This window comes from Homarus americanus, unplaced genomic scaffold (assembly GCF_018991925.1).
Source record: "Homarus americanus isolate GMGI-L3 unplaced genomic scaffold, GMGI_Hamer_2.0 scaffold4060, whole genome shotgun sequence".
NCBI lineage: Eukaryota > Metazoa > Arthropoda > Malacostraca > Decapoda > Nephropidae > Homarus > Homarus americanus.
Window position 1 is genome coordinate 6930821 of NW_024746161.1, and position 15085 is coordinate 6945905.

The 15085-nt window shown below is 38.0% G+C and overlaps 1 protein-coding gene across 1 annotated transcript in view; it reads left to right on the forward strand.

Annotated features, from left to right (window-relative positions):
• The window catches only part of LOC121879036, a 41675-nt gene extending 32750 nt beyond the window's left edge, over nucleotides 1–8925 (forward strand). Inside the window, exons 2-6 of the mRNA XM_042385518.1 lie at nucleotides 157–338; nucleotides 2689–2757; nucleotides 4668–5392; nucleotides 8150–8281; nucleotides 8398–8925. Coding sequence (XP_042241452.1) covers nucleotides 163–338; nucleotides 2689–2757; nucleotides 4668–5392; nucleotides 8150–8281; nucleotides 8398–8822 — 1527 coding nt within the window. The 5' untranslated portion in view covers nucleotides 157–162 and the 3' untranslated portion in view covers nucleotides 8823–8925. The remainder of the gene's footprint in view (nucleotides 1–156; nucleotides 339–2688; nucleotides 2758–4667; nucleotides 5393–8149; nucleotides 8282–8397) is intronic.
• The last annotated feature ends 6160 nt before the right edge of the window (nucleotides 8926–15085 follow it).

Genomic DNA, 15085 nt, shown 5'->3' on the forward strand with positions numbered 1-15085 from the left:
ATAATATAATAACAACAGAGAAACAAACAAACAAACATGGGTCATGACAGTACACAAGAGGAAAAACTATTTACCTTGGATTCTTAAAAGTTTCTGTCTATTGTATTGGATGTGAAATTTTGTTTATGGATAAAAAAGAAATCTTTATTATTGCAGGTGACAATGGTGTGGGTGACAAGGATGGGCAGTCTGCTGATGGCCGTGTTGTGGATAGCCAATATTGTGCTGGACATTATGGCCATAATAGACTTGATATATAAAACTGTCGGCGATGGTATTTTCCTCGCTATATGTTTTATATTTCTCCATGTCATCATCAACGCTTGGCTTGTTAGAGTGTAAGTACTACTTTAGCAGCTTTTATTGTACTGTACATTAAATATAACTCATTTTGACAAATGGTTACCAGTACTGTATATGGTAGCAAAGTAACACAGACTCGAGAAAACTTTATTTATAACGTTTTGTTCTTCGATAAAATCCTTTGTGATGAAATTTTAGGAATAAAGTTATCCCTCAGAGAGTCTTTCTTTCCTTTGCTGCCTTATAACCATAATGAACTGTACTCTCTGTAAACTTTCATGATCACGTATATATCTGTTGCTCTACAGTATACTGTACACAAACTGCTCAGTTCTTTGGAAGCTTAGTAGGGGCAGTCCCCAGGTTGCAAACGCCTGAGTTACAAACGCTCAACTTACGAACACCCGCACTTATGAATGAAATCCCAATACAGTATACAGTATGTATTACTAAAATCTGTATAACTAAAATACCACCTTTTTACATTAAAAGTATCCCTTATTTAATGATTGGGATGTGTTCCTGAAAACAGATTGTTAAGCTATAAGAAGAATTATATCCATGGAGATGGCACGTAATTGTGTTATCGAGTTGCCAACTCGCCACCCAGTAGCATTCAGAGTGAGTGAGGCTGAACTGTGAGCTATGTTGTTATTCAACTCATAATTTCTGGTATACTGTATGTACTTAATTTTCTTCATTTTATTTTACTCTGTTACATGCACACACAAATGTTCATACAGACTGTAAAAAAATATAGAAAAAAGTAATTATCATAAGAACAAAAACATAAAGGGAATAAACATGTTTTACATGCAAATTAGTTAGCACACACAGCTAGGGAGGGTGGAGCAGTGTGGGAAGCTCCCGGCTTTTTGCTGTCTTGTGCCCTGTGTGGAGTGAAATGATTAGTAAATGGCAAAAATGAGGAAAAATATGTAGAATATCCCATATTAATAAACTACAATACACTACAGTAAAGTACTGATGGCTGAGGTGGAAGGTACTTGATGCTAGAGTGATAACTGTGGCATCGTTGGCTCTTGCTTTGGCTTGAAAAACTGTTGACTGTGCATGGCCAAGTACTTTTTCAATAAATGTGAGGAATAACTAAAAATAATAATAATACAGTTGTACCCCGCTTTACGCAGTTTCACTTAACGCGATTTCTCATATACGCGGTGCCTCGCCAGGACCGAACTTTCACTTAACGCGGTTCATCTACCCATATACGCGCAGAGTGTCCGGCTCGAGACGCTATTTTTAGATTCGCCCCACCCGCCACCCGCTCCCGCCTGCCTCGCCTCTCCCTCCTCCTCCTCCCTCCCTCCCCTCCGCCTCCATCCCCATATGCCGACCCATCTCTTCTACTAACGTAAGTGTTACACCTAACTTTTATTTTTCCTAACCTAACCTCTTCTATATTACTTGTTTGTTCATACCATCATAAAGTTAAGATAAAATTTTTACTACAACATAGTTGTGTGTCGTCAAAAAGTGGAGTTTGGGGGTCGGGCCAGTCTCTATTGGAATTAATCCCATATGTTCTGTTGTTCACTTAACGCGGTTTTCACTTAACGCGGTATCCTGTGGGTTCAATTGGCCGCGTAAAGCGGGGTACAACTGTAATTACAAATAATAATAATAATTAATAAAATAATAAACAAAAAATCCTGCAGTGGTTTTGCCAAATCATGACATGAGATAAAGAACACGTGAGAGGTCCCCCACGCTGCACCTCCCTCCCATGTTCAGTGGGCTAACTGCCAAGCACATAAATGTTCATTACCTTTGTTTTTGACCTAACGACAATTATCAATTCTTGTTGCACATTCTGTATGAACAATTATGTGTGCATGCAACAGAGTAAAAGAAAATTATGTACGTAATATACAGTACATTACACCCAAAATTACGAGTTGAACAATAACATAGCTCACAGGTCAGCTTCACCAGCTCTGAGTTCTACTGGGTGGCAAGTCCAAGACTGAGCATCCCAATTGCTAAATGAGGGATACTTATACTGTACTACAAATTAAAATGAGTAAATAAAAATAAAAATTCAGTGTACTTCTGAACTGTATTACCTCCACAGAATATAATAACCAACTCATAATACAACATGATTTTGACCCTATGAAGGAAGACATAATATCAATTTACTTGGATTTCATGTCATCATTACTGTGCTAAGTTTTTAGGGCCTATTTCTGAGTGTCCAGTACTGCATCCCCTCTGCCACAGCTCCCTAGTGGGCCCAGGATGTTGAACAGGATTTTTTACTCATTTTCACTGCACTGTTATTACAGTAAAGTACGTACTGTACTACAGTACGATACAGTATAAGGAAAGAAAAAGCTTATTTTTAGGTTGTCTTTTTTTCAGATTGTTCCATGGATTTAACAAATTGGGATTATTCTTCCTCTTCTTGACATCACAATCAACTCTCTTCTTGTAAGTACTGTGCTGTACTGTATGGTGACTGTGTTGTGTGAACCTAACCAGCGGGGTCAGGGGAGACAAGGAAGCTATAATTATGCAACTGGAAAGAACTGTAAAAAAGTATGAATAGATTTTGCTTAACCATAATGCAGTTATTTTGATTAATGACCTAAATAAAAAATAAATGAAAATGTATCTTTACAGCTGTTTCTATTAACCTAAAATAGCCCCAGAGTCCTTAGTTAGTGAATCTTCTAAGCACTCGGATTCTGGGCTACACATGTGGCACTTGTGGTAGTTGGGTTACATAATGCAATATAGACAGCCGGCAACACCTTAATTTCTCTTAATACATGCAGGTGCTTCAGATTTAAAGGCTCATGTTTTTAATTATAAAAACTGCAAATGTTCTTTTCAATACATTTAAGCTGTTGAATTGAAAAAGCTATAAATGTGTTCACCTAATTTTATAGCTGGTGAAATGAAGGTGGTGTGGTGCAGTGCCAGCCATAATGCCTCCTTAAAGGCTTAGTATTAGTATGTTGTACTGTACAGTATTCATAGTGCCTTTAAGAGAGTCACTTTATTAAAGTAATACAAGGTACAGTATATCATTTGTCTTTTGTATAATGTTTCTTATTTACATGTACAGTGGGGTATGCTATAATGAACGGATTCTACTACGAATGTTCCTATAACGAACGGTTTTACCTATAAAATTGAGAATGCTATAACGAACGCAACTCCTACAACAAACGCGGATGAATTCAGGACTATTTCGTCTGGCGCATGAATATTGTTGTACCGCGGCTCACATAAAGAGCGTCAGGCACCATATTGGTTCATTGTGTAGTCAGTGCACCACTGAACTTGTTGAAATTTCGTCTTTTGAGGTGGAAATTCGTGTTATTTTTATAACTATTTTGTTATACAAGTGTACAATTGTAACAATGAATCGTCAAAAGCGAGTGAGAAAGCTAATAACCCTTGAAACTAAGAAAGAAATTATAAATAAACAGACAAAGTGCCTGTAAGACAGTCACCAAAGAGGGCGAGGAAGGATGACTCCTCTCCTTCCACCTCTTTTCCATAATTCTCTCCTCCCCGCTCCTCCTCTCCCTCCTGTCCTGCATACTAACAACACTAAGGTAAGATAAAGTACCGTATTTTTTACAATTTCCACAGAAATTTTTCAGTGTTAAGTGGTTGTATTTGGGGGCCTGGAACGGATTAATCCTATAACGAACTAATGCTATAACGAACGAGGTTCTAGAACCAGTTAGATTCGTTATAGCATGCCCCACTGTATTGACCTTACTGTAGTTATTTGTTTTCTTTGAGAGTAATGTGTAGTTTGTAAATGCTCCACTGTGTCTCTTACAGGTACTTTAATAGGCAATGTTCAGTGGATTTGGCATCTTGTGTACCGCCAGCAAGGCTGTGGGCTCGTAACACTCGTCTTGCCTGCAGTGCCCACCGTTTCTCTGTGGATGTCGGTCACACTAGAATAACTCGTTATAGTACATCCTTCTTTCCTCACACAGCCAAACTGTGGAATGCTCTGCCTTCTTCTGTGTTTCCATACTCATACAATCCGTCTCGCTTCAAAAAGCTGGCTTTCTGGCATCTCTGTGGTTTAGATTAATTTAATCTTTTTTTTTCATATTTTTAATTTCTTTTTACTCTTATTTTTTGCCCCCTATGCCCCGTTGTGGATTGATGACCTGTACCCGGGTGGGCTATTCCCCATAAAAAAAGTTATTGGGTGTTTATGTTGTTTTCATATACAGTACCTGTACAGTGACAACTTTGGAGAATAAATAATGGGCATTGTGTATTGGTGTGAACTTGTATGACAGTTTTACTGAATATCTCTTCTTTTTTTTTATCCACCTGTTTCCTGATTATGTGACACATTGCAGGTTGAGTCGTGGGGCATGGCATGGCCTACGGGCCTGCTGTGTACAGAGCCAGCGGGAGAAGACACGTCGGACTCTCAGGGCAAAGTTTGCACTCGTCTGTGAAATGAGGAACTCCTTTGAAAAGCTTTCAGTTGAAGGATCTGAATACAGCTTGAGGAGCTGTGTTCTCTCCCAGTCTGAGGCGGTACCAGCTGACACATCAGGAGCTCCTGTCGTCCTTCAGCCATCCAATATCATCTGTACTGTTGAACAGGGCACTGATGTCTCAGTCAAAATGGAGAAGACAAAGTTCATTCCTAACACCAAAAAGATTGTTCTTAATCTAGATGCTCCTCCCGATATATATGGTGGGGAGCCAAGCGTATACAAATATGTAATACGAAAGTTACAGGCACTGTTTTCAGATAAAATGAATCTATCATATCACATTGTGACAGATTCGACCAACACAAAGATCCTTCATGCCTCTTGTACAGATAAACGCATTGGCACTTTGCCTGATCGTATCATCAGTGAAAATCCACATGTCATCTGCAATGATACCCACTATGTTTTAAACCTATCTAGGATCAATGGTTATGAAGTTTATAATATTACAAAACGGTCTTTTGTAGATATCACCAGCTTCGTCAACAGAGACCTGACCAAGTTGATTTGGCTTCCAATATGGCCCGTGGCTGCAGTGAAGATCTTTATTACATTGAGTTTCCGGGCACATATGAAGGGTAAAGTAAGAAAATAATTTTATGTACTTTTGGGGGGGGGGGGCGTGTTTGTAAGTTAAAAGTCTCGATATATGACTCCCATCTTGTTATTAAATTTAAATTTGTCTTGAGATAATGCATAAAACTTCTGAGGAAACTATTATTGGCTGTAGTCAAAATGAAGGATCTATGTTCATGTCTTAGTAATGGCTTGTGAAGAATATAGAAGTGTCTCATAAGCATGTAAATTACATCACTAGATGGTGCTTGTTTGGCAATCCAATTAGGGTGATTGAGCAATGGCAGTGTTGATACTTTGAGTTAACAGGATTGATGCAGCTTGAACAAACCAAATGCATAGACAGTTGGTACACTATTGATTTATTGAGAAAGAAACTGTTAATTCTTCCAAATGATTTGAACCTCCTTGGCATAGTTGTTAGGTTACTGAGTCAGTGGTTCATTCATTCTAATTCTCATTCTGCTGTCTTATTTTAACCTCCCTGCACAGGGCTAAGGTAGACATATGCACCCCCTTTCCACACACGCACAGGTATCATCGGGAGAATTAGACAAAAAAATTATAAATTACACTGGTCATGTATAAATAAACAGTAAAGAAATGCATGTACAGTACTTATTGTAGGTTGGCATCATAAGAGTCTAGGAAGAGCATTGTTGCAAAGTTGAGAAAGTATGTGAAGTACAGGTACTAGTAATTTCCCTGTTAGCCAGAATCCCCGATCCCTGGAACTCTCCAATAGCCAGAATTGAAATTGGGCTGGAAAAATTCCTTGAAAACTTTCTCCATTCTGGGTTTGCGAACGAGTTTCCAGGATGAAAATCAGGTGCAATTTTGAGAAAATCTGCCCTAATAATCTTCATTCTGGGCTTTGGAATAAATTTCTGGGAGTTCTGAGAGATTGCATCATGCCAGGCGCATGGGTGGCCTAGCTGCTTGGATCGTTTAGTTCATATTCTGCTGCCATTATAGAAGATTGGTCCCTTGCTAGTTGCTGTTTTTGTGTACACTTAGTATTGTGCAGTACTGTACATTACTGTACCAGGACACAGTCAGCCAAGAATACAGTGTTAAAGCAGTTTTAAGACATAAGAAGTGATTACAGTTACGTATACTGGACTGTGCATTCAGTAAGTGGGAAACACTAGAGGACCTTAGCTTGCATCTTTATTCAAGATATTTTCAGGTCATGAGACCCACTAATCCTTTATCCTAACAATGGGTGACCTGACATTGCATTAGAAGGTCAGTAATATGAGACCACTAATCCCTCACCCCACCTCCACTGCTAATGAGAGAAAAGTTTATGTACAATGGGTGACCTGACATTGCATCAGGTCAGGTCAGTAACATGACCCATAAATCTCCCACCTCTACATTCATCACAAGTGTTAAGAGGTTAAAAAAGGATTACAGTTACTTATTACATTCAGCAGAGTGGGCGCTGAAGCTTTAAGTAAGTTTGGAGGTTGTGTTTCTGCTTCATTGATACAAAGTTATTTCTTGCTATAGTTGTGATGTATACATATGAGAAAACAATTCTATAAATCTAATTCATCTCTAAATGATATACACGCTAAAAATAAAATAAAAATATTGGTTTATATTTTCAGACATTAACTATTACAACACTAATATAATTAACCCTTTGGCAATAGCCAGAATAAAATGATAAAGTGTTGGAATTGCATGGAAAGGGCTAACTACCATGATGCATTTATTTTTAAGGAGACAGTTGGATCTTGTTTAGTTTAAGATTTTTATGCTGGTTATATTGTTTAATGTGCACTGTAAACACTAGTGTGATACTGTATGCTGATATCAGAGTAGTGCAGTACAGTATATCCAGGGCCAAATTTAACCAGGCACCAGGCTATGGTAGGCATACCCCCCCGGTCATGCATCACATAAACCTTAAAGAAATCCATGTCCTTACCACAGGTTGGCATCACAGGGGCTAGTGTGAGTAAAGAATGCACACAAAGTGGCATGTGTGTGAGGCAGTAGGTGAGGCTGTCAGTATGAGGTACACAACATTTATAGGCAGTATGAGACAGGACTTTTTTCTTAATTATTCCTTTTTACGATTAATTTTGGTCAGGAGACTGCTACAACACTTGCACTTGGGGGTTGGACAGTAGAAACACATGGTGAGGTAGTGAAGTCCAAAGGCGAGATCCCTACCTCACAAAAACTGAGAAGCTACTGATTTGTGAAACTAGGAGGCCTGCATGTGTGAGTGAGTGAGAGATAAATGCCTGCTTGGCAAAATAATCTGGCCCGGACCATGTGGTAATCTAGTGAGGACTGTATGGTAATCTGGCAATTCAAATCGCAAAATTACAATAGGTCATACATCAATCTTGTCATGGTTATGCACTGTTGGCAATTACAGTGCTGGGCATGCACCGATTATCAAATATATCTGAACTTGTGCCAGTGTTGGTTAAGTCTGACCCCGATTGAGTTAACACTCATTGCCATCAGAACACTCACTGGCAGATCACTCCAAGTGTTCACAGCTCTCACTCCCAAGAAAGTTAGCTCTTGACAATTTTCTGAACTATATCTGTGTCAACGTTATATAGATGCACTATAGGAACCGTTGTCACTGTTGAGGGACCAGGTCAAAACCTTATGTTGAATATAGAGTTGTCAACTATTTCAGAGCTGGTGTCTCTAGTATCAATTGTTCTGGAGCCATAGGCTGCCATTGTAGTCAGTAATAATAATATCTTCATGTTATTCCCATACAGGTGATTCAATCCCTGCATTGATCTATGCAAGCACAGTGTTTGGGATACTGACATGGATGGTGACGCAGAGAACACTCTACCACACCAACCTTGATGTCTTCTTACTGGCTGGTCTCAAGCTTTTCTTCTATGGTAAGTGATAAATGTGAAATGCTAGTGAACATGTTCTTATATATCTTACACACTCTTTCACCAACAATATTTTTGCCATCAGTCTTAAAAATGATCACATCATATCTATCCCTCAGTTACAAGAACCATCCTGGTATGTGGTACGAGCGTCATCACCACGCTACTGTACATCCCCATCATCTACCTTTCTGCCAAGGCTGCAGGGGTTGTTGGTTTCATGGGCTACTTGGCCTATGTGAAAGCAGCCAGAAATATAGAGCTCTTTGATGATCCAGTTGACATATACACCTTCTACCCCATGCATAACCCATCAGTGCAGGTGGCAGAGAGCATAGTGTATTGCATTTGGGCCGTGTGTGCGTATTGTACTAGTTCAGATTCCCATGCTTCTATTGGTCTTGCCATTATGCTCATTACCCTTATTGGTCACAGCATTGGCTTGGGGTGGCTTTGGTTTATGAGGTCATGGCGAAGCCAACCACTACGTGACCCTGCCCAGGTACTTACCCTAATAAAGCAGATGGAATATGTTAGGATGTAGAATTTCTGTTATCTCTCTCGCACACGCAATAAAGTTTCTATGACCAGGAAAGTCATAATGGAACCTGTCATTACCACTCACCAATTTATCACACAAGGATTTTTTTTTTGCTTAAGTTATACAGTACATTACTGTACTTCACCAGCTTTGTTATTGTTTTGGCTTTAACATAAGCCATAAAGTAAATAAATAAGGCGCAAAAAGAGACTATATTTTTTCATTCGATTAATGAAAAACAGTTTTAGGTTCCCAACATCATATTTCAGATAGTTTCTCACACACCTACCAAGTGTAGTATAGTTGTAGAAGGAGAATTTTATGAACTTTCCAACAGTGGCTTTCAAAGTTTTATACAGCTAATAGTTTTGGAGAAAATTGTAAAAAAATAACAATTTAAAAAATTACCAATTCCTTATACGTATCTTTTTCAATTTTTTTTTTTTTTGCACGTATGAGGTTTATTATATTAAGTTTTAGTGCATTGTATAGCTTGTAATGTTAAGAATCACTAAATTTTTTATATTTTGAACTACAGGTATTTTAATTTCAACTGGCCATTGTGATAGAATTTTCATCAGAGCATTAAGATTTCCACAAATCTTAGATGCTTCTTTATACTGTACAGGTTATTCAATTCTGTAATCTCTTTCTTCTTAGAAGGAGGCTGAATTGAGAATAGTGAGAATCTATTAAACGTAACTTAGTGTGATATGATAAATTTTAATGAGAGGTCTTCTTAGTGTACAGGGTGTTCACCTCACAGTAATCCACACATTTAAAATACTGTACAGTACATGGTATTGGTTAGTGCATTGAAGAAATCATATGCAGGATATAGGGTTAGCAGGACATGTGGACTCCCTTTAGTATGGTTACAAGCTATTGATGTGCCAGTTGGATCAAGATTCACCCATTAATACTCTTGTGAACCTGGTGTACTGCCTGTCCCATATCCCTGAAGTGAACCTGATGTGGCAAACTGTTACCTAGCTGCGAGCATTTGTTTGCAAACATCTTGCTTGCTGTTATTTTATATTATTAATTATATTATTATTATTATTTAAGACAGAGAACATTTGCATTACTATGTTCAGGGGGACTTTGTTATAATTGTCTTTATTATAATTGGTTTTGCACTTAAGTGGTCAAATAATTGTGGACCTACATGTATAAAGTCCCCAAAAGTTAAGAGAATTCAAAGGCTGAAATCCATCAATCTTTGGGAGCACAGATGTTTGAGCTATGCATGCTCAATACCAGTTGCCTGTGTCCACAGACATTATTTTGAAGTGCTCCAAGAACAATAATTATTATCAACTTTGCTGTGTCTTTGGTGACATTGTTGAACTATTTTTGTAGCTGAAGCAAGGTGGTGTAGTGGCTAAAAGGAAGCATAGCAGTTTTTGGATGAACGTGAAATAAGAAGTGGTGGGCATGTCTCACTGAACCACTTTCACTAAATGAGTGTGTGAGTGCATGGTTAGGTAGCTTGTGCCTCATCAACACACGGACTCCAAATGACTTAAAGTACCTTAAGTTAAATAATTTCATAAAATAATGTGTCATCAAATGTTTAACAAATGTTTCTAAGGTGTAGCCTTTTATTTTCAGGTCATAGTATTACAAATTACTTATTGTATGTTTTCTCTATTATTGAAGATATTTTATTAATCATGACGAACCATAAACCATAAGAGGCCAATCATAAGAGAATAAAATAATGAATCTTTAAATAAATAAACCTGACGAATGCGGCAACACCCGATCAGCCCCAGCCTGCTTACATACAGTATTACCCCGCCTAACGCGGTTTCACTTAACGCGTTTTATCATATACGCGGTGCCTCGCCAGAGCTGAACTTTCACTTAACACGGATTTTTTCCACATATACGCGGTGAGTGTCCGGCTCGAGACGCTATTTTTAGATTTGCCCCACCCGCCACCCTGCCTGACTGCCTGTTTTAGCTCATAAAATTCATACAAATTACCCTGCCAGAATATAATTTACATTGCTGGAATTCTTATAATTTGGTGATCATTTTGAATATAAACATCATATATTTTGCATTAGACATACAAATTTTAGATAAAAATTTTTTCTCAGGTAACTATGTTATCTTTTGTGCAAAATATATGACATTTATATTCAAAATATTCCTGGTCTTACAAGGAATCCAGCAATGTCAATTATATTATCCTAACTTTAGTTTGAGGTATTATTTATTAAAATTTAGTGGTTATCCCACACATCTCCTTGGGACGGTTGGTGGGGGGTGGGGGGGAGGGAGGGACCGACCGACCATCTGTTACCCGTGAAGAATTTTTTTTTTTATTAACTGAAGATATTTGTTTTAGCTCATAAAATTCATACAAATTACCCGGTCAGAATATAATTTACATTGCTGGAATTCTTATAATTTGGTGATCATTTTGAATATAAACATCATATATTTTGCATTAAACATACAATTTTAGATAAAAATTTTTCTCTAGGTAACTATGTTATCTTTTGTGCAAAATATATGACATTTATATTCAAAATATTCCTGGTCTTACAAGGAATCCAGCAATGTCAATTGTATTATCCTAACTTTAGTTTGAGGTATTATTTATTAAAATTTAGTGGTTTTCCCCCAAAAATTTCTCTGAGAGGGAAGAGCCGGCAGTGTAGTGTGAGAGTGGGAGGGAGTTGAGTCCATTATTTGAATGGACATTAACTTGGCGACTGTATTTCTCTATTTCTCTTAAGTATTAATTGTGTGCATGTACCATCATAAAATTAAGATGTTATTTTTACTACAACATAGGTATGTGCCTTCAAAAAGTGGAGTTTGGGGTCGGGCCGGTTTCTATTGGAATTAATCCCATATGTTCTGTTGTTCACTTAACGCGGATTTCACTTAACGCAGGACCCTCTGGGTTCAATTGACCGCGTTAAGTGGGGTACAACTGTACAGTACTCAGTGTCTTAGTTCTCGGTGGGCCTATAGCAAATCTGATTAGACCACTGTACAGTATTTAGTGAGTAAGTGTTGTTCTTTTCATAAGATTTATGTTTTCTTTCCCATTTCTTAAAATATGCACTGAATTTTTTTATAAGTTTCAGGTGACCAGAGCACCTTAGAGTCCGAAAAAACCGAATTCATATACTGTACTATATATTGAAGTCCTATTGATCGAGGTTTTACTGTGTGTGCGTGCTTGCGTGCATTCATTTGTAATAGTGCTGTTTACTACCTTTGAGTGATACATCATGGCTCAATTTGGCTACTTGTACACTTAGACAACTGATTAATGAATAAACCAGGGTATATGCAGATACATAATACTGTACTGTAAACTACAATATCACTTATTTAGGTGATGGATGATAAATATACTATAATAGTACTTATTAACTGGTGATAAATACACTACCCGTACAATACTATTTATTATGATAAATACATTACTGTACTGTACTAAGTGTTGAATATAAGACATTGTGGTAAGCCTATCGGCTGTTTGCCCTTTGTAAACATACGTTTCGTAGTGTTGAGTGTGTGATTATTTTTTCAAGAAAATTGATTCTTTTATGATAATATTTTATCAACCTGGTACCAAATGAATCTAAATGATAAGAGAATTATGGTGAAATTTCATAAAGACTTGTTAAAGGAATCGTGGGAGAGAGGTAGAGGGAGCCACCCACCCTCCCTCCCCCACCCCTGTCTCCTCCCCTCTGCCTGCTGCTCCCACTTGTCTTTCACAGATAATATACTCCTACACTTATTAGTTCTTATTTTTATCATTATAGTACTGTACAGTATACAGTTTTCTCTTTATTCATAAGACAAATTCTGTGGTTACTTACACTTAGCAGCATATAACAATCATCTCGGTGAAAATAGTTGTTGACAACCAGACTTATATCTGTTTCATATTTTATTATTGTTGATGTAATATTCTTTTAGTAACCTTGTTATACACTTAAAGATCTAAGTTGTTAAAGTGTAGTAATAACATGTGTTCGCTTTTTTCGGACTTTCGCATTTTTGGACTGGTGTCTTCTCTAATTAGTTTTGATTACACCCTATTCCTATTAATTCTTATGGGAATTAATTCCCCTTTGGAAGTGGTTTCATTATCAGTGGCTTTTTTTCTGGTCCCTTTTAACCACTTATAATGAGGACCACCTGTATAAAGATAATAATGTATGTCTTCATTGATTCGCGTGTTAATTCACAATTAATTTTATTATTTTTTAATACTTTTTTAACCCAATTATATAACTGTATAAAAACATTTTAACAATAAGTGTTGTGTAGAGAAATAATCAGTGAATGAAAGAAAATGACTTGCCAGAGGGGATATGTAGATAATAAGTTTGCAAGTGTTAGATAATGTTTGGAAACAATGAAAGAAATATGTTAATTTTTGTTTGATGCAAATGAAGTAAACAGAGATAGGCAGTATGTATAATTTATCATTTCACCACTTATAAGCTTACTAGCCTTTTGGGCAGTTGGTCTGCTCTTTCTCCAGTGTAAGTACAGGAGGAAACCGAGTACCCAGAGAAAACTTGTGATGTTTGATAGGGTCACTTTGGATAAAATATCATTCCCACCTGTGTCTGAACCAGGACAGGACTTGAGCCCATGACATAGTACAATACCGAGAGATACACCAGTTACCACTGTACCGCCAACACCCACAACAGTAGCAGTAGTGGGGGATGGAGACATTAGAATAAGTTTCCAGAGAGTAATACTGTTCGTAACATAGGGGCTTGGTGGGTACAACAGGGCATTAAGTGTGTGTGTGAGTCAATGAGGGTGCGCATTAGGTCGCTCTTACATTATCGCTGACGTCATATGACGTATCAGACTGTGATTGGGTCACACATCCTTACCTCCTTCTGCCGCTAGCTGTGATTGGTCTCATGTAACATGACGTGCCCTGCCACCAGAGGGAAGAAGTCGCTGACCTAGCCGGGCCAGTCTCATTGTTCTCAGTTCTCCGTGTATACTATTCTCTCCTGTGCCCGCTATTCCCCTCACAATGGCTTCCGCTGGACCCCCACCACCCCCGAGAAACCTTGAACTACCTGGACCAAGCCATGGTTATGTGAAGGAAGTCATCGAGTTGGGGGAAAAAGTCAAGCTCATCCTTGACAAAGACACAGTCAAGCATCGGTATGAAGTGTCTAATAACCTTCTGTCAAAAATTATGGAGCCGTATGTCCAGGTGTATCACAACAACATCAAAGCTAGTCTTGCCCGCAACCCACCACAACCACAGCCAGCCCAAGTCAGTGATAGTGACAGTGAGGATATGGACTTTGAGGGGTTTGTCAGGGAGGCCCTGCAAACCTCTGTGAATAATGATAGTGATTCACCGGAGGGCCACTAATCTGCCCTCTGCCTCGGAACCAGCCGCCATCCACGTGTGCCGACCCATCGCTTCTACTAACATAAGTGTTAAACACCTTTATATTTGTAGTTTTTTATTTAGATATTATGTGTGTGTCAATACCATCATAAAATTATGATGTTATATTTACTCCAAGGTGTCGGAAAAAGTGGAGTTAGGGAGTCGGCCCAGTCTCTGTTTCAATTAATCCCATATGTTCTGTTATTTCGTTTACGCGTTTCTCGTTTTACGTGGACCTCCACGGGTTCAATGGACTGCGTAAATGCAGACTATATTGTATACTAGATTCATACATTGGATGACTTTCTTCATTAAGGTTTCAGAAGGTGTATAAAGGGATTACAGTAATGTACAGAATATTTATTTGCCAAATCTTGTTACAACATAGATACTTTTACAAGTGTTTATAAAGTAGACAAAATAACTGTTTTAAATTGTTATGCCAAGGACTTGTGAAGGATGGATGACAACATTAAGGTGACATTACTGTATAATGAATCAGGTGGGTCGTAAAACAACATTGTTGTAATCATGGGTAAATAAAGAGAAGCAACGTTATGACAAAACAAAGTTAGTTGGGAAGACATTAAACAAGGAGTTGGTGTACCTCGCTGCAGATATCTATACAGTGGTCCCTCGGTTAACGAGATTTCGGTTCACGAGTTACCTTCCATAAGACTCTTAACTTCGGTTAACGAGCAATCCCTCGATTAACGAGTTTCATACGAGCCGACCTCCGCATGTTTTAGCTTACATTTGGCGGTCCACCAGCTGTAGTATTAGTCTGCCAATACAGTAATCGGATCTAGGGCTTAAATTCCTTACCCTTTTAGTAAATATCACGAAGTTT